Raw genomic sequence first — 24,184 nt, 5'->3', positions numbered from 1 at the left:
GAGTCCCTCACTCAGCACCTGCAGGGTGCCTGCACAAGACCAGATCTGCAGAACTGTTCAGCCCTAGTCTAGCTCTCTACACAGTCAAGTTCTGGGAGTTTTATTAGGKGAAAAAAATCACCACATTTTTAGTAAGTTTAAATATTCACTCTTCAGATACACCAAAAAAAGGGAGAGCTTAGCGTGATGAGGAACGACAACGTACAAAAACCCATTCCATATCCTCTCTTTCAGGGAGTAAGTTTCTTCTCTCCCATACGAGCTCTATTTTTCTTGTCCAGCACACGGGCTCTTTCACGCGCCTCCAACTGCAACAGCAGAACTTGCTGTTACTGTACAGGCGGGAACCAGCACCCACAAGGAATCCCCATTCCCTAGCACACCTAGGGCAAAAAGGGACAACGGCTTTGTTCACACCCTATTGATCAGCAGCTTCCGTCAGGCTGGAAGTCTGGATGCCATCCTGGGCCCGTGTTTGCTTTTAAATGGTAACAAATGAAAACCCACATTTCACCTTTGGTTTTTAAAAACTGGCTATCCTTGCCAAATGCCCCTTAAATAACAGCAAAGAACATCTCATCTTTAAAGCTGCTGGTTCAAATAATACCCATGTAACTACCGACCACAAATCTTTTCATCCTTATCCAGTAACTATGAAGTAAAGCAAACTTGAGGATCTAGATGCTTACGTTTTATTTATTTATTGGTAGCCCCAAGAGGAAGGCTGGCAAAAGTTAAGCATGTGCAGCCCACCAGATTTAATGAATAATGTCATTCATATGAGTGTGATTGAGCGAGTATTGGAGGTTTCTTGCCCAAGACCAGCAAACAGATGCAATCTATGTCTTGTACGATATCTGCTTGTTTTGCTCAGCCGAGCGGAAACAAACTGCTCCTGTAAGCATACATATTTTCTTTCCGTTTGGAGAGGGCGCCTCAAAAGAATATACAATGAGAAATGAAATAATCAAGCGGGCCACAAAAGCAGGAAGAAATGAAGCTTTATCATTCTCTAGTGGTTTCTCTGCTCATACATTACAGGAATAAAAATAAAAAAAAAAACAAAAACAAAACGAAACCCAACAATGAGCAGTTTCTTCGTGGCAGTACCAGCAGGTGAAAGGCCTGGCTGGCGGCTTTAGCCTGAGGCATGAACTAACAACCTTAATGAAGAAGCGCGACATTCCCAGGTCACGCTCAAGAGTAGAGGTACAGAATAAAGCAAGGGCTCCTGTCCTCTGCGGGATCCTTCCTGGCAGGCAGAGCAGGCAGCCGAGAACCTAGATGAACAACTCCAGAGCAAACAGGGATGCCGAAAACCTGGAGCAGAACAACTCTGCTCAGCTGGGGAAGCATCAGCCACGGGGTTCGCCTTGTGCAGCCAAGGGCTGGGAATCCAGAGTGGTCTCTGAGCTTTCCTGCAAACTCTTGGGGAGACCTTGAACACCTCATTTCTGCGCTCCCTGCCTCAGTTTCTCCATGCATACGTACAGAACAGCTACCATTTTGCTGCATTTTGCCACATCACGTGTACATTTGTATCCGTGTCCAAATACGGTCCAGCTAGACACAGGGGGAGCAAGTACACATTCCTTTTGCTATTTATATTAGCCCAGATTAAAGCCTTTAACCCCACAATTCAGTGCAGGAATTTCAAAGATGGCACGGACTTTCCTTTCATTGACTGTCTTACATTCTAAYGCTCACATATCTGAGCGGCTGCTGCTTTTAGATCCAGCGGAAAAGTGCACGGGGTAGCTCAAAAAACAAACAAACTCCAAAGGTATTTTTAAAATTGTAATCTATAGACAAAAATTTAGGGACAACATGAACACAGGACTAGGAAGGACCTCTTGGGTACAGAGCTCAGTCCCGTGCTAGCACAGGCAAGTACATCCTATAATTCCCTTAACAAACAATCTTTATTTTCCCCGTGAAAGACACACAGGCGTCATGTGCAGCAATAAATTTCCTAGCTAAGGGGCAATCTTTGACCGAACTACCTTGTCTTGCAATAAACATCTATCTTGCTACTAAATAGCTATATTTACATCTATAGCTATATATATATATATATATATATGTGTATGTCTCCAAGCTGCATGGCACGTTCAACTGCAGCACGTAAGTGGATTTACTTACCTGCTGGCTACAAACAGGAAACTTGTGTTTTAAGAACCTCTGGTCTCATTTATTGTATCAGTTGCTATTTCCATAACATCAGAGGAAAGACTTTAGCAAAAGGAGGGAGCATCTTCTAGTTAAGAATTAGTTTTAAATGYTGCAGGAAACATTAACCTATTATTTTGTCAGACAAGGGATGTCATATTAGCAGAATTTTTATGAAAAGCTATGTTTTTATGCTATATACGTTCCTCTGCCAATGGGAACATTAGCACGTCTCTATTCTTGGGTCCTTGGAATGTCTACTTTTTAGAAAGAAATTCCTTCCTTCCCTTTATTTTGTTAAAAAATTCAGGCCTTTCATGGTGAAAGGGGGAGCGGATTATGATGTGGAAATAGCCAAGCCATAAGAAGTATTTGACCGACCAAAGCGGTATTGGACTTGCATACGGGATCTTTAGAAACCTGAATTTTTCTCTGCTACTTTTATAACAACTTTTTAACTTAAGCACTACTCCCCAACTGGCTTCATGAAAATAGTCAGCAGAAATTCAATGGAGTGCTGAGAAAGACCTCTCAGATTTCTAATGAATCCTCCGGGAAAACAAAGGAGAAAAAGATATATCACTCTTTAGAAGTTAAAATAAAATTCAAGCAGCTTTGGGGGAGGGGGGGGGAGTCTTTTTTTTTAATATAGTCTATAGAAAGGACAGAAAAGAACAAAATAAAACCTTTCAGGCTTTCTTTAGATATTATATAGGTGCAGAAAAGAAATCAACTTTTTTTTTTTTTTTTTTTTTTTTTTTTTGCTGCCTCTTCTGTCAGAGGGAGCTGTTTCAGAGAAGCCTACAGCCAGTCAATTGTATCTTACCAGGAGTAAAGTCATTCTGTCTTTTTTTTAAAGTCAGCTACAAGCCTGAGAAAAGCCTGTGTTGTTCTTCAGTAAGTTTAAGCCAGAGTTTGATGCGGTGATATTTTAGAGCCTCAAACATCTACAGGATTGTTATTTATATGCCAATACTAGTCCCCAAATCCAAATCAGCTAATTCCCCAGAAGCCCGTGGTTCTCAGGTCTAAAACTATTTGTGCTCTCCTTAAAAGCAACATAAAGTTCTTCTTCATGCTGCCAGGAACAGTTCTTCCCATCCAGCTCTCAGATCCTCTTCTCTCATCTCCTCGTGGCCCCTGGCCATGAAGCTCCACTCCAGAGAGGGTGCACTCACACTCCCACTTCCCCTCAGCCCCACAACTCGGCTGCTTCACGTCTACCCCTCGGTCAACCAGGCCAAAGCACAAACTGTAAAGCAGCCCAAATTCCATCTATTCATTTTTTTTTTTCCCGCAGAATTGGCACAAATTAGTGCCTGGCAAACTACAGCCTAAGGAAGAGAGGTGCTCCAGCACCAAGCACCACTGGGCAGGTATCCATCTCCCTCCTGCTGAGGTCTACACATCCTTCCATGTGGGATGGGGGCAACAGGTTGGATGAGGGACAGATGGAAAAAGTGGGAGCACAGATAAATGGCACTATATTCAATAGGTCAGGTTGTCCCCTGGGGAAGGGGATGGTGACAGTACTTGCAGCACTGGTCCTTGCGGTGAGCAACCTGCTTTGGGACTAAGCCCTGTCGTGGTCCTCCCACAGGACCAGAGTCTAGCATGGGATTTTCTAAAGACTTCCCAGAATGCTGGGGAGACGTGGCAACGCAAGGGAGGAAGGTCTCGGCTGCGTGGGTGTTGGAGAAATGTCCCGCTGGTTGCCTGGGCATCAGGTGCCGTCCGTGAAGGGGGGTGACGGCGCTGTCTCACGAAAGGCCGCGGGGCTCGGACGAGCCAAATGTGGGGGCTGCGCAGCCGCCCCAGGGCCGTCCTCTGCTCCGAGGCGGACATGTCTTTGCACCAAGCACTGATCAMGTTCAGCCCAAATTGCAGAAAAACACCTTCCCCTCTGTAATGCCGGCGCAGGGTCCCGTGTGTGCACCGCGGGCCGGGGGACGGACACGCACACGGGCCCTCGCGCCAGCCCGGGGCAAGCCGCRGAGGTTTCGGAGGGAAGGGAGAGCATGACCCCGGCGCGGGATGGATATAACCATGGCCGCCGTGCACAGCACGATTTGCTGTTTGGAAAAGTGACGGCGGAGCCTGCCGCGCGGCTTCCTCTCCACAGAGCTTTGTCTCGGGGCCGGCGGCCATGCTGCGAGGCTGGCCGGGGCCTGCACGGAAAGGCCGCAGTGCCCTCTAGCGCTGCACGGCRCCCGTCCCCTCTGCCACCAGTCCCTGTCCCCTCCGCTGCCACACACCAGCGCCGGGGCCTGCGGCTCCCCGGCCCCTCGGCCATGGGTGCCCACGGCCTGCAGCTCCCCATCTGCCTGAATCTTGACTTCCTACAACCTTCAGGGGCTGCAAATAAGTCCCTCTCGCTCACTCTATCGATCCTTGCTCAGTAACTTCACGACCCCAAGGGCTCCCATGTTATCGTTGAAACAAACTGCTTTTAGACCATGGCCCAAAAGAGAATTAAAAAAAATAAAAATAAAATCAGCTAGTCAACCCGAAGGAAGGTGATTCTGACTCACAGTGAGTTCATGAAATGCTATAACTCCTTGCAGGACTTTGTAACAGGTCTCCCACTCTTCAAACAGCAGAGTAGGTGTTGGGCCAGGATAACTGCATCGCTATCAGCTCCAGAAACTAGCTATTTCAACTAAAAATTAATTTCCTAGACCATCTGGCTGGGAAGAAACCCCTCCGAATTACGAGCCGAGTATAACTGATACCACTCTGTCTGCTTGCACTGGGTGACAGCCCGAAAAAAACAGCCTGAGAAGTGCAACTATTTCATTTCTTACAGTGTGAAACCAACTCTAAACTCTAATAATAATAATAACGGGAATGGCAAAGGTCTTGCTCACTTCCCTGGTGCTTCCTGAAACGACCATGTTCTGGAGCTCTGAATCCGCACAACCTCCTACACACAACCCTTTGTACAGTGTTATTGGACAGTCTATCATGTAGTATGGAAAACAACCATAATCTGAAACATCCACTGGAAGAGCTACCCCTTTTCTGCACCTCCAGTAAAAACCACTGGTATTATAACCTGATTGAGGCTCACAGAGCAACTGTGCTCTATTATGAGAGCCAGAGCTTGTCCCTTGAAAGAATATCCAAGCGGATGAACTGCATGGAAGACAAGCCAACCCTGGTCATGACTTCTCCTTTCCAACTCTTCGCAGACCATAACAGTCATCTGCCTTGCCCTGTTGATGACCTTAATGCTAACAAAGGAGTGACATTTGCACTGAAGGGGTGACCAAGTCAATCTGCTCACTCAGCCTGATCCTTTTCCCAAGGAGATGGTCATTGTTGGTTGAGTTAAATGCCGCACGAGATGGATCCCAGAAAGATAATACCTCATGGAAAGTCACAGCACGCACGCTTTTTCCCCAGCAGTGGAGATCCGACTTTCAATACATTGTGACCTATACTCAAGTAAACCTTGGCTTTTTGACAGGGACTTTCCACAGCAGTTTTAGTGGTTACAGTACTGGAAAGACCCTTGGGATACGGGAAGCTGGCTTAGTAGACTAAAAGTCTTCTCAAAAAACTGTGCCACGCTTGCATGCAACTGATTAAATTCAGCAGGATATGGGTGGGGAGGGAAGAAATCACTCCAGTTTGGGGCGCTCAGCAAGCTAGCATGACTTGGTCGTACACTACACTACGTGGATGCATAAAAAATGTCACGGTTACACATGATGAGTACAGGACTGGCAGGAGAGACATATTAGAAGAATTAGGGACACAGATGGGGCAAGAGCTCCATGCAGTACTCCCTTATTTCCAGTGGGAGAGGATGCCAGATATTCAGAGGTGAGGAAACCCCAGGTTTTGCAGTTACAGAATAACCTGCTCTGAGACGGCTACATGGTTTAGGCGGAGGAGGGCTTGTTTCAGGGTTTCTCCAGCAGTTGTTCACACTGACCCAGTCCAGCCTTGCCTTTTTCACCCCCCTTTGCAAATAAGGATGGCAATGGAGGCATGTGGACCCTGGCAGAAATGCACTTACAGTGTTTGAGTCTTACACCTATGTGTGTCCCATCCCCACTGTTGAACACAACTGTCAGTTTTATGGATGGCGGTCACCTCCTCGCTCCGAGGAGAGCAGATTTGCAGCCCCTTGCCCTGGAAGGAGCGTGCACAGCGTGTGCATGCACAGGACCGGCCGCCCAGCACGGTAGCAGGCTCCCCTCTGCTGGCTGCTTCCAGCAATACCTCTCGGCAGCACGAATTACTCTTCCGGCTCCAGCAGAAAAGCAGAAAAGCTTTCTGATGCTGCCTAGCTCCCAGCCACAGTCCTCGTTTTGGTCTCTCAGATGACATCGGGCTGTGCCACTGGAGCTTGCAACACCTATAGACCCAGGCAGCTCTGGGAGCCAGGTGTGCAGGTCACATTTTGCTGCTGAGAAATAAAACCACCACACTCTGTCCTCCTGGCACCCAGGAAATCTCCGAGGCAATGTTGAGAGGGGTTTCCTATAGCAATTGCTGGCTAAACAGGGCGAAGCGTGTTTGTTAGCTTGCAAGGGAGTGCTGATGAGTGAGAAGTTGCTTAGCAACCTCAGAGAGCCAGGAGACATCATCTGAAAAAATCCAGCTCTGAAAGAGAAGGGATTTGGGCTGGTTAAAGGATTGGCTGCCTGGAGAACAAGGAGGAGGAAAGAACTGCCCAGAGGCATGACTAAGGCATCCTGGAATTCTTATGCTGTAGTAAAAACAGGACCAGGTAGCAAGAGGGGACAGGAAGAGGATGAGTATTGCGCTGAAGGGATTCTGAAGCTGCTGTATAGACGAGGTAGGTAAAACAACCCCACCAATGAACCATCCTGGAGCTCCACAGGGACCAGAGACCACTGTGCCACCCCAGTCATGGTCCACTCTAGGAAGGTCAGGAATCTACACGGTCCAGGAGCAATCCCTCACACTAGCGCTGGACATCAAACTCTTCATCTTGAGCAGTAAGTCATGGAGAATGACAGCAGAGGAAATGCTTGCCCAGGATTCACTTTTCTCTCCTCAGATGCCTGGGTCAGCTTTATTGCTGTTTAGACATCTCAATGTCTAAATATGCCTACATCTGAGCTAGTCCCTCTGAGCTCCTTTTAGGGTTGACAGGTGTAGACACAGATATCCTTAGTTAGGAATCATCTGACCTTTTTTAGACACCTACATTAAGATGCAATGAAATGTTCCCAGAAGTGTCTATGTCTTTACTATAGCTGGAACCCAAAGTTACCGGCCCAAATATAGGCTCCTACCTTTACTCACATGAACTCTGCACTAAATTCTAATTTGACTTGAAAGTACTTGCCAATGAGAACAGGATCCCAAGGAGACTAAGCAGAAAAACCTATTAGGTGTCTAAATTTAGGTGGGATCCCAGCACAGTCAGGAATCATGATGCTTCTAAGCCTGCTTGGATGAAGCCTGGAATATAATGGTGACTACAACATTCATAGCATCTTCTCTACATTGCTCCTGCCATTCATTCAACTTCATCCTCCTTAGCAGCCGTAGAAGTTACAGAAAATATGTGAACGTAGACAAGGTCATAGCTGTTTTTTTAAATACCATACTACTGTTTTTATCAAAGCATTTACAACTTTATATCAAATAAGCTGGTCACCTCCGATGGACTGGACTCCAGATCACAATGGTTACCTCAAGCAGCAGTCACAGATTCGCATAATCACACAGCTCTGGAGTTGGCCCCTTCATTCTGCATTTAAGGAGGGCAAAAGTGAAAGAAAACTTTCAAACCTTTCAAAGGTTGTCCTTCTATGATGGTTCATATGTGCTAAAAGGAACACAATAAGCTACAGAGCCTCCCTTTTTCCTAAGAAGTTGCACCATTGCTTCTCATCCAACAAAAAGTTGAATGACAACTAGATCCATTAACTACGCAGAAGTGAAATGACCATTTATTATAACCCCAAATGCATCACAAAAATGGTCAAGAATCAGAAAGGAAACAGAAAGAGATGAGCTGCAAGCCAGCTAAGATGCCAAACCAAATGACATCAAAGCTGTGTCCATGCTTATCATAGAGAAACAAGCAAAGCAAAACACCCCTCTCAAGTGTATCACTTATTTCCTACATCTTAAAACACAAACCAACGAGAAGCTAGTCAATAAAGGCATGTCTGGACAGTCTGGGAGAGGGTAAGTCCAGCCTGGAGACATGAGTCTGGCAAATTGAAAGCAAAAAGCTGCAAGACGCCAGTTCAGCAACCCTCTCAAGCACTCGGCGTATTTGCCCCAAAACACTCTGCTTATGTCTACGAGTATTTACAGCATGTCCCTGTGACACACAGTCTCAGCTACCAGCTTCTCACCAGCTCTTTCTGCAAAAAGTAAAGATGCAGAGGCAAGAGTCAGATGTTTTCCTTGTAATTTGTATGGAGAAAGGAAATACATCACTAAAGATCAGCAGAAACATATCATAACCCAGACAGGTTGGAAGCCACCAGCAACGTCTGCTGGTCTCTCTCAGCTAATGACACAAAAAGCCGGTCTGGTAGGCTTACAGAACTAGTACTCTGAGCTGCTCTCACATATGGACATCAAAGTACAACATTTGCACGTAGCCAACTGTATCACCACTATTCCAGCTTCTATTAACTGACAAATTGGATCCCTCTGCAACAGAAACAGACTGCTGGGCACCGGTTCTGACTGCAGTGAACTCTGCTTCATGATTACAGGCTTCCCCGATCCAGCCCAAGGGGGACAGTGCTGCTTCTCAGTCGTTTAAACAGGGAAAGTGCAGAACTTCTGCCTCTTCCTGCATTATGTGGTTAGTGGGAGACATTACGCAAGTCTGGATCATTTTGCCTGTTTAAATACAAGTGTAACGCTGCATTCAGTGACACAAATAAAACTCACTGCTGTCTGCTCAAAGCAAACACTTGCCAGGCCATGGGTGTTTGGAAAGGGGAGTTAGGTGCTTTGAGACACTCACATTTGGAAACTAAGGGAATTGGTAGAAGGGTGAGTGCCAGAAATGTCTTGACGAGACTCAGCCCCCTCACTGGTTGCTATAATGCTAGGTAAACCACCTACCCTGGTGTCACAGTTCCCGTGTGGAAAAGGGAAACATGATCCCAGCGAAGTACTGCCATACTTGCACACCACTTAAAGGTCGCACGGCCACATTACACGGGCCTTTCCTCCCACGTCCCAACACATTGAAATACAACTGTTCAAACATAACCGTTCCTGAAGATGACCGCTTTTCCCTTTAAATGCTCTCACTGTAAAGACTCATTCTTTTTCTTTAGTCTTTAGAAAACAAGTCAACAAGAAAGAAAGAAAAAAAAGGCAGGTAAAATACTGCATCCTATTTTTCTTGAGCTACAGCAGCCTCATGGGGAGGAAGGAGATCTTGTAGGCCATGGCCCCTTGGGTTGTTTTCTCAGGTAGGTGTAGAGTGTGCCAAGGGTTGACAGTCTACAGACTGTTTCCATCTAGGACCATGGCATTCAGCTGTGACACTTCCAAGCCTGAAAACCTTCCCAAGCATTTGCCAAAGGAAGCAAAAGCAAAATGCACCGCGTAAGCTCTCCCCTACAGCTCCAAGTCATTCCTCCATGACACTGAGCCAGTTGCATGGTCTCCTCTGTCAAACTGGCTGACCAGCGAGGTGAAAACTGAGAGGCTGATGAAAACTGGAATGTGAATCTCAACTGTGCCTCTCCAAAGCAGACAATCAATCCTCCCTGGAGTGCAATAAAAAGCAGATGATATGAGTGGGGAATACCTATCTTCTAAAGATATTTTTTCCAAAGCCACTTTTTGGCAGCACTTAGGCGAATTAGTGCCCAAGTCCCACTAGAGACCCCTGCGATTAAGGAGAGATGAAGAGGTTATGACTCATGAGCGGAGCCAAAATAATGACTTCACACGCACTCAGCCATCGCAAAAGCAAAGTAAAAAGCATTCGCTTAAGTCACATGCATTGTGTGAATGAGATCCTCCGAAAACAGTGGCCGTTGTTATCCTCAACTGACTGTTATTTATAAGAAAGCAGATGCCCACCGCATGCACAATCTGTTTTATAGCTGGTTTCCAGCAGTGTCAGTGTTATCCCAAGTATTGTGCTAGCACAAAGGAAGGCACAGGGCCACTCCCATCGTGTTGCAAACTCATTCATTCCCTGATTGGAACCACCGCGCTGGAAGCTTTCCAAACAAGGTCTACTTACTACCAAAAACACTCATGCCAGTCGAACCTTGAAAAGATGGGGCAGGAGGAAATTTAAACACAGAAATGGTCAACACCGTCAAGACGGAATTGGGAATGCGGCGATGCAGAGTACGGAAGCGGTGCTGGATTCGCCTGACTCTGCATGTCCACGAGATGGCAGAGCGTACCGTGCCGCTTCGCAGTCCGCCAAGAGCATCTCTAAGGAGGGATACACACACACCCTCTAATGTCAAAACAATAGGCTGGGGACAACCTTTTTTTCCCTCAGACAGCTATGAAGAAAGAGAGTTTGGGGGAGGTTATTTTGCTTTTTATTTTTACGCCTTTAAATAATATCACCAAATCCCACAGGTTTTCCTTGCAACATTTTGTTAAAAACTATTGATAGATTCCAGTAACAAAACTCAAATTTACATCTTAATGTCCAGACATCCAGAGCAGTCTGCGTAACCCCTGGGAGGGGCCACTGGAAATACTAGCTGAGATACAGATACAGACTTGGGTGTATCCCAGAAATAAGGTCCAGTGTACGCTAGCATCAAAGGAAACCAAATTTCTAAAGCAACCAGTCAACAATGATACGTCAGGATTAACCCAGCTGTCAGGAAGTATTTCACTTGTCAACACCGAACAAGATAAATCCTCAACAATAACTACGTGGCTCTTAGTTCCCACATGCACTACGACTGTACATGCCTAGGTAAGCCAGTCTCTGAAACAAGGTAGCATTTACTAACCTGCCCAGAAGCACAAACAAAACACCAAATCAAACATAAATTCCACCAGGTCTTCAAGGCAAGGCTTAGAGCTACCACACTAACAATTAAGATCTGCAAATAACACCGTACAACTTCGAGATGTGACTAGAACCACTTGACAGATACAGATTCTCCTTTTATAGTGGTATATAGCAGAATTAATTCACTGAATTCAATGAACTTAACCTGGTGTCACAACAGCATGAGAGGATAACTAGACCAGGAAGACCTGGCTTACTTAGGAGTTGTCAGTTATGAAAGAAGTTAAACTCTGCAGAAGAAGAATGTCAACTCCTGGCACAGAATATGAGAGTTTCTTCCCTGAAAGAAACTTCTAATAGTTTCTTCTAATCTTCTTTCTTTCTTTTTAATAGTTTCTTCTAATAATGCAAGATGCTGTGAGTAAAAGCTCACTGCAGCCTGCCTGCTCAGCAAGGGACTTCAGAGTCCCTCTCCTGAAAGGAAATGGATCTGCACCCTGCTGCCTTGAGCCACAATTCACTTACCAGGCCATATCCTTATTCCTTGCCTGCCTTTTGCCTCCTGTCCATAAGAAGCGGTCTCCTGCGTAATTAAGAGAAAGTGTCATCCTGAAGGGAAAATGCCATCCTAAGATTCCGCACTTCTGTGTTCGGCTCACCCTGTGTGACCTCAAGTATTAAGCACTTACCCTCCCTGTGCCTTAGTTCTCTAACTTCCCTCTGCAGACTGCATTCCTGTCTCCTACCCTCCCGAGGGCCAAGTTCATCTAATAAGAGTCCTTACAAGAAGAGGGCCAGGGTTCATCACCAAACAGCATTTTAAATAAACCTTGAAATATGCAGCACTGGGTACAGGCACAGACTGTGACCCTGAAAATGCAGTCCCAGGATGTCTGGAAACTCCCTTCAACTCTATAAGTAAAACATTTTCAATCATTCCCCAGGGAAAATAACTTCATTTTGCAGAATTACCGGGGTCTTTACTGTCAGCTAACCCTGATGTTTTCTGCCTGTGACCTAAAGTCCAGACATACTGAGTACATAAGAGACTAAGCAGAGAACAGCTGCATGCAGTGCTTCTCTGTGCCAAAGTCAGCAGTACTTCTCCACTCTTCTCACTACTTTATGTATTCATTGCCAGCTAGTTCACTCAAAAGAAATAGTAACACGGATCATCACATGACTTGAAGGATGAGCAAGGCTTTTTCTCACATGATGCATGAGCAAGAATCCCAGCAGGCTCTTGTTCAGAGCTGAAAACCGAAATACTACCACAGTACATGAGATGTCTCAGTCCTTCCCTCTGAAGGCAAAGAGGAGTCGTTCTTAAGACCTAAAGGTGACCTCAACAAGAAACATGCTGAGCACCTTCAGAAAGGTACACAATCCAGGGTATTCAGCTCCTTTCAGGATTGGGGCATGGGAAAGAGAAAGGCTGTATGACACTGACCAACTGGCCTACTCAATGGGACTATTTAATTGAAGGCCTCATGCTACTATTCCCCAATATTTGAGTGCCAAAGGTCATTTAACCAGAGCTACCAAAACTGACCGAAGAGGACAGATCTGGAGGGGGAAAAAAAAAAAAAAAAAAGTCTAGAGGTAACTTATAAGTGAATAATCATTGCATACACACACACACGCACGCTTCAGGGTGGAATCATCTGAATCAGCACAGTCATTGATGTCTTCTTGACAGCAATTTATTTTGGAGCTGGCAGGAAGCTTGCTGCATTTCAGAATCTCCTTTCCTAAAATATGAACTCTGTGTGCATGTATGTGTGTGTATATATATATATATGTGTGTGTGTGTGTGTAAGTATGAAAGCCGTGTATAATACACTGTCCTAAATGTTCCACCTCACAACAAAGCCTAAACTGTAACTGCCCTTGCCTAGGGGTGAGGTTTGAAGGAAGGCTCGCTGAAGCCACAAGCACGATTCCCTCTCACAAAACCTAGAGGACCATCGCTCAGGCTGTCCAGGGTGCTTAAGAAGTTAAGCCTCAGGGAAATCAACGGAGTAACAGTCTTCCAGGATCTCGGCCATAATTTCTTAGCTGAAAGTAGTGGTGGACCCAAAATTTTCATAGGACTTAGCCACCAAACAGCAGCGAAAGTCCCTTTTGCCCTCGGGCCACCGCTGCCAGCTTAGCCCACTCACCTGGCCCAGCAGCTTCCCCAGCCTCCGGGGACTGTTTTGTAAGGAAAGGTAGCAAAGGGAGCTGTTAGGGTACAAGCAGTACCGCGGACCGGCGACGTTTCTGACACCTACCTGCCACACGGGAAGGACTTTCTCTATGTCGTTCAAGTTGATGCTGTCGCCATCCTCATATTTCCCTTTGCCAAGCCTATGGCAGGAAGAGAACAAACAAAAGCATGTGAAACATGCAGAGGACCCTCATGAAAATAAAGAGGCGCTCTGAAATGAATATGCCTCCAAAACGCTCCCACGTGGGCACAAAGCCATTCCTACCAAATGAACGCTGTTTGCAACCCCACCCACCAGCACCAACAGTTACCCATTTGTCAGAGCATTAAAATGCTCTTACTGTGACCTGGTAGCATCTCCTGGGAGAAAACCTAAGGCAGTCTTGAGCACTAACGCTAGGTGATTCAAATGGAGTGAATTCCCAGACCAAGTAAAACAAAAGCCACATCCCATCCCGATGAAAAAAAGGGGAAGAAAAATGTAACCAGAAGTGTTTCTTTTGAACTGCTTCTCATTTACTAGACTCCCCCAAAGCTCCTGTTCTCCTGCTGAGAAAGATGGCAGCAAGCAAGCATAAATTTAAATCACAAACAGGCAAAAAGCAGTACACAACAATCAATACAAATATAAACATAAATTCTGAAACACGAAAAATTGGTGAGAGAAACCAAGCTGTCAGGACAATTAGCAAGCTTTTATTAGGTCATGAAATGAAAAAAAAATTTCTGAAGATACTATGGGCCTGCTAATAGTTGAACGCAGAGAACCTGTTAATGATTCAGAAGAAGGAAAAATCATCAATATATATTGTCTTCTGCATTTATTAAGAATCAGAGCAATCAATTTCTATCCCGCAAGAATGATAAAGTATTTTTCAGTGACAAGATAATGTTAAACAAGATATACTAGACAGCAAATCAGAGATCAGCAGACCGAGGTAACCGGTGTCTGGGAGGTCAAGAACAACTGAGCTTGGTGGAATCATAGTAAATGGGGAGGTCATATATCTCTGGGGAGATCCAAAAAAATCCAGAAAAATGCCATGTGCTAAAGCACCAAACTTGAAAACTGGTAAGCTGAATGGAGGAATTTGTAGTTCAGCCAGCCAGACTGCAGTCCCTGTGAAACCATGGAGAAGTGATGTGGGACTCTACTGAGAGTAACAGAGGGCTGGAATTTAACTAACACCCTACTCTGCTGGAAACCAGGTGTGTTCAACAAGTGACTTTCCATCACAGGTGAAATAGTGACTTCAATTTACAAAGGTTACTGCAAAGATATAATTTATACTGACTGCTGTATGAATGATTAAAAAAATATCTATACTATGCAACTTCAATGACCTGACTAGCTGACAAACCCCGCAAAGTAATCGTCAATTGTCCTCTAATAGGGATGCTTCTATTGCAGTCTTGTTGGGCTCATGTAGCCGGCCAATGCTATTCAGCATTTTTGTCTGTGGTCTAGCAATACGTATAAATGCACGTATTTATACGTATACGGTCTAGCAATACGTATAAAACTGATGCAATTCAGTGAACACTGCGAGAGTGGCTAAAATGAGAACAAGACAATCATCCAGCAATCTTGAGACTGGTGGAACGGGCCTCATCAACACAACTAATTTTGAACCAAAATCAGGTCAAACATCTCGGGACAAAGAACAGCAGCTGCATGTACAGAATGGGAACCGTATTTTAGGAAAAGGCTGTTCTGGAAAGGACGGGTCGCACCGGACACTACCCGAGGGTGAACTTCTGAGGCCAGACTGTGGCATGAAGGCAGTAAATGGAGAGGCAGCGATGAGGAGGATGAAGGCAGCTTTTGTTTAGAGGCTGCACAGCTGAGACTGACACTACAGTACTGCAGATCACTCCGGCAGTCACATTTCTAAAAGGGGTTTGAGAATTTGCAGAGAGAATGGGAAGAACAAAACTGATACAGTTACATGTCCTACCTTATGCACAGGATCAGCTTAAGGAACCAAATGATCCCTTCCGCACTTAGAGTGTAGAAAACATACTGAACACTGCCTGCTACACCTATTAAATACCGAGGGACATGTCCCTTTATTTATTTCCCATGCTATACCCTCTTCCTTTATTTTGGTTTTAATATTATCTTTCCCTGTTTTCTGTCAAATTTTTCATTTCACGGCTAATATGTTAAAAACCCCTACTCAAGTAAGAGGGAAAATGCCTAACTAGCAGCCTTTCTGGAGATTCAGTAAGCTCATTCAGCATGAATTCAGTGTGGAAAGCTGATGAATGTCCAACAGAGCAAACTTAAAAAGAAAAAACAAAATCTTGTCTCTGTTTCTTCCATTCTAATTGGGGTAACTTATAACTTGTATTAACCACATCCTGAGAGATGAACTGTTTGTGCTGATGGCATATGTTTAACCTAGAAACTTAGAGTTACTCACATTGTTCCAAATATTCTGAAAATTGGTTTATTTACCTGCAGTAAGTCCTTAAAGTGCAGAAGAGCCTTACACAGTCATGTGCTTTTGCTTCTTGTTACCTGGCACCGGAGTCTCCTGCACAGTTAAGAAGGTAGATGCCGAACCCTCGGCTGGGGAAGGATCGCTACCAGGAATGAGCCCTGCTAAGTGTATAGCAATCGCCCGCACTTTGGAAAAAACAACTTATTAACAGCTGAATTGCTCTGAGAGAGGATTTCTGTCACTACATATAATACAGTGGCACTGAAAAATCACTTGCAGTTTTCTCAGCCCCTCATTTTATAGCTGTTCTTATTTTTTCCTTCCTCTACAGACAAAAATGACTTGGAAAAAATGGAAAAAAATTTACTCCATTAAATGTAGCTGTGAAATAACTATATTCGTTCTTTAGCAGAGATCTTCAAGGAGTTACATCAAGAATGAGTTGAAACCTTGTGTCATAACTTGGGATAACAGAACAGGTAATACTATCCAGAAGAATAGTGCTGCCAGTGTGTTAAGCTCTAGGACTCGATGAAAAGAAGAGGGAAAAGAGACCTTCTGAACCGAACTAAGATCGCCTCTCAACTTGCAGAATCTGCAGAGAAACTGTGACCCCTCTCTAAGCAACACAGGCGAAGCATTCGGTATACATGGACACATGAACACCAATGACGGTTCGGTGCACCTCAACTCCAGAATGAGACTGTGAAACCTGGGAAATCCAGAAAAGAACCACCAAGATGATAGAGACTGCAAGGACTGACATACAACACAAAAAGAAATGTCAGTGTGCATATACAGCTTGACCAAGCACCACCCAAAGAGGAATCTGGCAATAACATAAAAGCCCCCAGAGGTTTTAATCACCAGAGAAAGGAACCATTTAATGTTTTCACAGTTTTAGGGCTAGGAGATAGTGGGTGGAATTCTGGAAGAAGCACTTTGATCCACACAGATCATTTTGATGCTCTGTTCTTTGCTGAAGTTCTGCTGGAGAGAACAGAAGCTCCATTGCTTACAAAAGTTTTGTCTAGGATCAGCACTAAACCAGGATCTATCCCCCAATATTCAAAGATGTTTGAATCTACAAAATTTAGCTTGAACCCATCATGGTCTAAAACTGAACTCCACCAAGCAATACAAAATACAGTGAACAGTTCTGCTCCTGCCCAGAACTGGATGACAGAGTTAAAAAACCAGACACTTCCATTTCTGATTCAGGAGTTCCCAAAACCCACATGTGACCTAGCACCTCTTTTCCAAGTTCTCTGTATGATCCATGCCACCAAGTTAGTATGCCCACTGTAAGGGAAAAGTTATACATGTTACTGGAGAAATCAACCTCACTATTATTTCTGGGGCTGCAATCCCTCCACACACACAAAACACTCACCCTTCTCTGTCTATGTGAGGCAGCGGGTGTTTGGAGGTGTTTCGGAGCTTCCTGTGAAATTGGGTGAAGTCTAGTTTTTCAGGCTGTAAGTCCCACGTCGCACCACTAGGAGAGAAAAACAGAGAAAGACAAAGAAAGAAAGCACCCTACTAATTAAATACAACTGGGCTGAGGAGCAGATGGTACATCTGAGCCTCCAGAGGAGGGGCTGGTGCTTCTGGAGACACTGCTCTCTGCTCCAGAGTACGTGACACAGACCTCCAACCTTTACACTGCTGTGTTATGTTTCATTTTTCAGATTTTTGGAGACGTTGAGCTCCTGTTGCCTGTTCTAAACTTATACTTTCAATGGAGATGTATGATGTAGTTATATACCTTGACAGCTACACTTGCTCTTTAAATCAAGCGGCTTTTGCAACAGGTACTAGTCTAGTCCATGAAATGCAGAGGCTCTGTTCCCTTACGAGCTGCCTGCTGCAACATGCCCTTCATCGTCTGGGGCCTTGGAGCAAATCCCAGGGGAAACGCAACTCCTGCAGGCTCCATGCAGACTCCTGCTGTGCTTCAGGCATGGTGTAGGGAGATGCACACGACTGGATGGAAAGCATATTTCCCTGATTTGAGCTCTCATTGCTTCAGCGGGGCAGCACACTCATTTTTCCAGCGCTGAAACAGCAGCTGAAGAGCTCTTCTCAGCAGCTGCGAAGCAAAACGCACGAGCACACTGCCAATTAATGGAAGAAAAACATCCCCCAAATCTGGGAGCTGTAGCTCAGAGCTGCTTCAGTCTTGCCCATCCAGGCTATCAGACAGCTACAATTAATCATATCAGTAACTTATTCAGATGTCTGGATTGTACTCAGTGGCCTCTCCTAGCACCTGTGATGCTTGAAGCAGGTCGACCGTGCTTAGTGCCACGGGCTAAATGGCGAGGAGGAGGAAGAGCAGCGACGTGGGCCTGTGCCGCAGTGTTGCCCTGTGTGAGCACCTCCAGGACAACGTGCAGGCAAAGGCTAACAGAGGGCACAGCCCATCTTTTAAAAAACATTTGTTAAACAGCTTACCTGAAGGAGTCAAAGGTATTGGCTGCCCAGATATCTGTGCCCAGCATGTCAAGGGAGCTTTCTTTGTTGCCATTCTAAAAAGAAGGGGGAAAAGTGGTTACTTGTAGGAAGGTGTGAAGCTCTTTCTGGCCGCCGGCCCAGCTCCGCTCTTGCGCGCTAGCCAGGCTCGCCCCGCAGTGAGACAGGCAAGCGCTACAGCTCTGCGGGTGGGCCTCACCATCCCCATGGGGCTTCAGAGGCTCTTTGGGCTTTCTTGTTTTCACTGTCCGCTTGAGGAGGGAGGTAACACAGACATATGAGTTTTTGTTAGAACGGTCATAGCCCATGAGCTGAAAGGTTGGCTCACCCGGGGCCACAGCGACATTAGAGTGGTCGGGTGGCTGCACGCAGTGACGTGGCAGATAAAAAGAGGTCTTAGGTGCATAACTATAGCAAGATGCTAGGCCACCCTCCCAGCAACCCAGAGTCCCCTCACTCCCTAAAACAGGGCATTTTGGAGGCAGGGAGTGACACAGTTTCAGCCTTATGGACAGACAGCTGTGGACAACAGAGTAGACAACATAGAGTTTCTGCTCCAACTCAGGCACCATCCTTCTACCCCACCTTCCACAGCCAATGTTGGGACACAAGGCCTACAAGACCCACCAGGGCCCAGCTTCACAGCTGGGCAGGTTTGACATCCTGGCCGTGAAGACACCCAACCTGAGCAAACCACAGAGCTGGTTCTCACCTACAAGGATACAGAAGACCAGTGACGCACGCGGCAGAGCTGCCCGAGGAACCTCTGAACCCCTCTGGAGTTTACCATCGTGCTAATTGCTTTTTCAAAGAGCCCCGGTAGCACGACTCCTCGTTGCTCAAACGAAATCTCACTGTGGGATATAGCAGTGTGTCAGAACTGACGTCGCCACAGCTGTAGCCTTTAAGATTGTAAGAGTCATTGCTAGAAAGCTGCTACACAAAACATTCAAAGGATGATGCTGAGCTTGCTGATACATCTTTTATCTCTTCCCCAGAGGCATTAGCCTTTTACAGGAAGTGTCGAGCTAACTGGAATTAATACTTTGCTTTATTGTCTCATTGCTTCTGCTTGGCCTGAGATCAGCGCGCAACCCCCGTCCAACCTCCCCACCGAAACGCATCTTGCGAGGGCCTTGCAAGGAACGCTTCTGCCTCAAAGGCAAAATCGCCCTCCGTCCTGCAAAGCCGCTTCCACTGCGTGCATCTCGCATGCTGTTGACAGCCTTAACTGTCAGACAGCGGCACCTCCAGCAGCATCTGACCAACACGCGGAGGACGTGAGAGTCCCGGGCCTTACAAGCCGGCATGTGTCATTTCTGTAACATAAACTGCCAGAACCTCTTGCACTGCCAGCAAATAGGGAAATCTCACTGTTTTAAGGAAAGGAGGTCAAACTCAGCTCCTTTCCACCCCAAGAAACACATGTAGGACTGAGGGGTGTGTTGGATTGGGTTCTGGGGTCTTCATGGAAGTGTGGTCTTGACCAGTTTTCACTACCTTGCTGGTTGAAGGTCTAAGGCTGTACCCAAAGGTACAGTGTTAATTCCTCTGCTTTTCATGTGGGTATTTTGGTACACACTAACAAGATGGTTCCTTCCCTGTAAAAACAACAGCACTACAGCATAATCAGATTGGGATTGTGAGAAGCCTCCAATAAACTGCATGCACCCTGAATTAGCATAAATTTTGTGAGGCACCTGCTTCTTTCAAAATTGGCAAACCTGAAGAAGAGCATCTAAAGCAAACACCTTCCCCTGCTTCTCCGGCTTTGCAGCACCTTTACAACCAGCAGCCTACCCAGAGCTGCCCCACAAAAGACATCCTGCCACTTCCACCCTTTGCAAGCAGAAGAGAGGCAAAGAGGTTAAGCATACTGGATTTTGCCGGGATTATTCAAGAAATCAGACCCCACTCAGACCTTTATGGGATGGACACATAAATGCATTAGGAATAAGGAATCCCATAACCCTGTTCCAGCTGCCCATAGCTTGGCCTCGGACTCTTGCATCTTGTACTTCTTCTGAAGATTTTTTTAAACATTTCAGCCCCAATGGTCCCATCAGGGAGAAACGGGGGCAGGAGAATGAGGCTTATGTACGCTCTAATTTCAGAGGGGCATTTCTCTGTGCACTGTCTGTGTAAAGCCTTCACCAGTCCAGGGCCACACAGCAAGATTCTCTGCAAAAGTAATTTTAGGCTGTTTTCAGCCATGGGCACTACCAAAAAAAGCAGGTCTGTCTACTTGCACACTCAACGCCTTAGCAGTGTGGGCCCAAGGAGCCTTTTACTGTCATGCACTGCTATGTTTGTGACAGTTGGTGTCTTTGAAGATCATCTAAGCAATTATAAGCATTAATCTACCGTACTATTGCCGATGGCTGTCCTGAAAGCTGCTGTTTCTAATGCATAAGATACATTTACTGAGTTCAGATATACATAAAATCATAATCATTATCAGCATGAAGATGTATCATCAGCAAAGATTAGTATGAAAAAATGTTCCTTAAGTCCACAAATAGCTTTCATGAGAGACCACCAATTTTAAATACTACTAATAACTGAAAACTCATCAAAATTTGACCATTTCTTAGTGAAGTCCCATATCACAATTTGCACATGAACTGAGCAATGCTTTTCCAGAGAGAAGGATGTGCCTCTCCAGTGCATACTACAGATGGCCAGATTTGAGAGCTATTCCCAGGACAACAAACAATTTAGGCAACAGATGTTCAAAACACAGTTGCATTGCTCCTTTTTCATTTTGTTTTTTTTCTTTTTTTCTCCTACAAGTGGTCTATGGATTATGACTTTAACGTTCTCGGATCTGCAGGTCAACATATCTCTGTACAGAAACAAACTACCAGAAACACGTAAACCTCTCATGATTAGTTACTGAAGCAGAGCTTTTTAATTCAGGCAAACGTAAGTAAAATTTCTCTCACCAAGGAGAGAAATTCCTTTTCTAAATACTTAGAGGCATTCTCATGCAGTGTAATGAATACAGATGTGCTGGTCTTTAGAGTTATTACCCAAAGAGGAACTACCTCTTCTTGCAGACAGAAGCATTTCTTTGCACAGGGCCTTCCTATGGACATGGTGTATTTTAAGCACCTGTCAATGAGCTACCTACAGTAGGATTTCCCAAGAGGAAAGTATTTAGACTGAGGGAGAAAGTGCAGGACCATGTAACCAGCTACAATGAGGATGAGACAAACCAGCAACACATATATTGAAAAGCCAAGATTTTGGATAGTATGGGAATGGGTTCCTAATGAAACAGGTTGGGTCATAAAATTGTTGACCAATTCAGCTTGGTGCAGGGCTTCTGAGGAGCCTGTTCATAAACCCTCAGACAAATCATGCAGCAAGTAGCCTCCAACGCCCTGCTTTAAATATGTTCAAATCTGGCCTGAAAGCCTCAGGCACTGACACCTCCTAATCCGCAGCATAAGCAGGGGCGGTACAAGCTGTCCCTTGTAATTCCCCAGCGTCTCCTCTACCACAGCTCTAGGTCTGACCTTCACCACCCAACTACCCAGGTGAGCAGAAGCAATTCAGCCCCAGCAGCAATGCAGCCATGCTCTCCCTGCAGAGGCCAGCAAGTAGTGGAAACTGCAGTGATGTTCCCTGGGAAGTGGTATTGAATAATCTCTAAGAACTGGATGGAGACCACAGGAGCTCAGAAGATGGGTCTAAGCTTTTAGCTACTGTTGGATACTCCTACCTGAACTGGACTGCAACTCAACTGGTCTCCTAGACCGTCCCTGTTACTTCTGGGAGACAATCAGAATATTAGATGCCTTTTTTATGCAGTGAAACTGGGACAAGTGATAATGCAATCTGTCATTAACATGTGCATCACTATGGTCATTTCAAGACAAATGTCTTCTCAGTCTTAAATGACCAGTCTTTATAATGTTTCTGTCTCAGTTCAGAGGGCATGGAGCGCACTTGCTGCAATGAGAACCAAAGAGAATGGGGCAGCACCTGCTCTTTAGGGCAGCAGCTCTACAGCAGGTACAGAGTACTAACTAGAAAGCTCTCAGTATGGTACTGAGATTTAATAATAATACTTACAAAAAAAGCCAATTCTCAAGTCTGGGGGGGGGGGAAAGCATATATTTAAGAAAAGAAGTTACTTCTTGTCAGTTCCCCCAGGTCTGTAATTATAATAATAATCAGTTTTAACTTGAAGTTCCCAATGACCCAACCCACAGATTTAGATAATAATTTTAATTGAAAAGCGGTTAGGACTGTTGAAAATTAATTAAGCCACTAGGAATGATGATTGAGACACACACTGATGAAAATGTCATAAACACTCAGAAAAATCAGAGTTTCAGTAAAACAGGTCCTACACACACTATGCTTTAAATGCATTTTCATAACCTCAGTCCTCCAGATCCTGTGAGCACACATCCAGGTGAATAAAATCTACGTTTACCATTGCTTAACCACTGTGATTGCACAAACAAACATAGGGATAGATGACCACGGCACCAGTGCATGGACTCTGTACTTATGCATGCAGCTTCAGCAAATTCCCCACATAAAGTAGGCATTTACATGCACGCAGCAGCTTTTCGAAACCCCAGCTCAATGTAACACCAATTTCTCTCACCTTCCTCATTACCATTCCCTAGCAAATCACGGCAAATGCAAAATCATGCTTTTCATTGCATGACTGCTGCAGCATGTCTAATCACCGAGCTTAGCATTAATATAAAATAACACCAAGGGGTCAGCTGAGTCTTAGCACTGGCCATGGTGTAAACGCAGGAATTACCCTGTGGGATGGGTTACTTTTTCGGTGCATGTAAATTCAACATTTGCCAAGACTCCCCACCTAACCTCCTTTGCAACTGCCTATGACCCCTGGCTGCACTTCGCTGGAAAATAGAAAAGAGCACACACAGGTAGAGCTGCCTAAAAAGGCTCTGATTCAAGGTTTTTTTTGTTGTTGAAAAATGCCAATTTATCAAAACTGAAAGCTTCCATGAGAAAAATTCAGCAGTTTTGGCAGGAGACATGGAAGAGGCCCCCAGTCTGAGTTCAAGCAGGGAACTGACCTCAAAACAGATCAAAAGCTAATTCTCCAATTCCCTTTTTCAGGGCAGGAAAGTAATTCCCCGCCTAGTCCCACCGACAGCTCCCATGGAAAGCAGCCAGCTTCAAGGGCACAGTTCAACACCGTGTCTGTGGTGTCCACTCTTCTTAGCTAGTCCCATATATCAGCTTCTAACGAAGACTTGCTGAAAAAAAAATAATTAAAGACATCTCTTAATTTCCCCAAATTAAAGCACTCCAAGATTTCAAGAAAAAAAATACGAATTTCCTTTGCACTAAGCTAATTGGCTAGGGACTTCTCTCCCAATATTAAAAGCACTTGACACACCTAAGCAGACTCGCGCGTGACCGCCAGCTGCGTTCCTTAGTAGCCAAGTCACGGATGATGCACGAATTCAGTAGCCCTCGTAGGCGCAGTTCATAATTCACACGCACTCACGCCCTACACGTAGACACAGTCACACACAAGTCACGCTCTTAAGAGGACACCTCCGATGAACAGCAAGCAAAGGACACGACTCCAGCACTCTTCCGCCAGCTCGCCCCACCGTCACTACCAGATATACCTTGGTCGAGCGACTCAACTGGCTGCTTCTCCCGTGGCTGCCAGACCTGGAGCCAGACCCACGCCTGGAGCCCGAGCTAGGCCGGGATCCTGAACTGCCACCGCTGCTGCGATCCCACTCTTCCTGGAAATGACAAACAGCTCGCTTTAGTCAACGCGCACGCAGCCCCGGCCCCGCGCCAGCCCCGGGGGCCGGGAGAGCTGTGGCTCCCGCACAAGCGCCGGCAGAGCCCGGCCCAAGCCTCCTGGCCCGATGGGGACGGTTTTTGCTTTGCTGTCTTTGAGGCCTT

At 45.6% G+C, this 24,184-nt stretch overlaps 1 protein-coding gene across 1 annotated transcript in view; it reads right to left on the bottom strand.

Annotated features, from left to right (window-relative positions):
* The window catches only part of CTIF (cap binding complex dependent translation initiation factor), a 180,872-nt gene that overhangs the window by 109,084 nt on the left and 47,604 nt on the right, over positions 1–24,184 (bottom strand). Inside the window, exons 4-7 of the mRNA XM_026092246.1 lie at positions 23,896–24,018; positions 18,242–18,315; positions 17,178–17,282; positions 13,402–13,477 (exon numbers count right to left, since the gene is read on the bottom strand). Coding sequence (XP_025948031.1) covers positions 13,402–13,477; positions 17,178–17,282; positions 18,242–18,315; positions 23,896–24,018 — 378 coding nt within the window. The remainder of the gene's footprint in view (positions 1–13,401; positions 13,478–17,177; positions 17,283–18,241; positions 18,316–23,895; positions 24,019–24,184) is intronic.

Source organism: Apteryx rowi, unplaced genomic scaffold (assembly GCF_003343035.1).
Source record: "Apteryx rowi isolate R43461 unplaced genomic scaffold, aptRow1 scaffold_95, whole genome shotgun sequence".
NCBI classification, from domain to species: Eukaryota; Metazoa; Chordata; class Aves; order Apterygiformes; family Apterygidae; genus Apteryx; species Apteryx rowi.
Note: the sequence above shows the minus strand (reverse complement) of the source record. Positions and strands in the feature narration are given on the sequence as shown.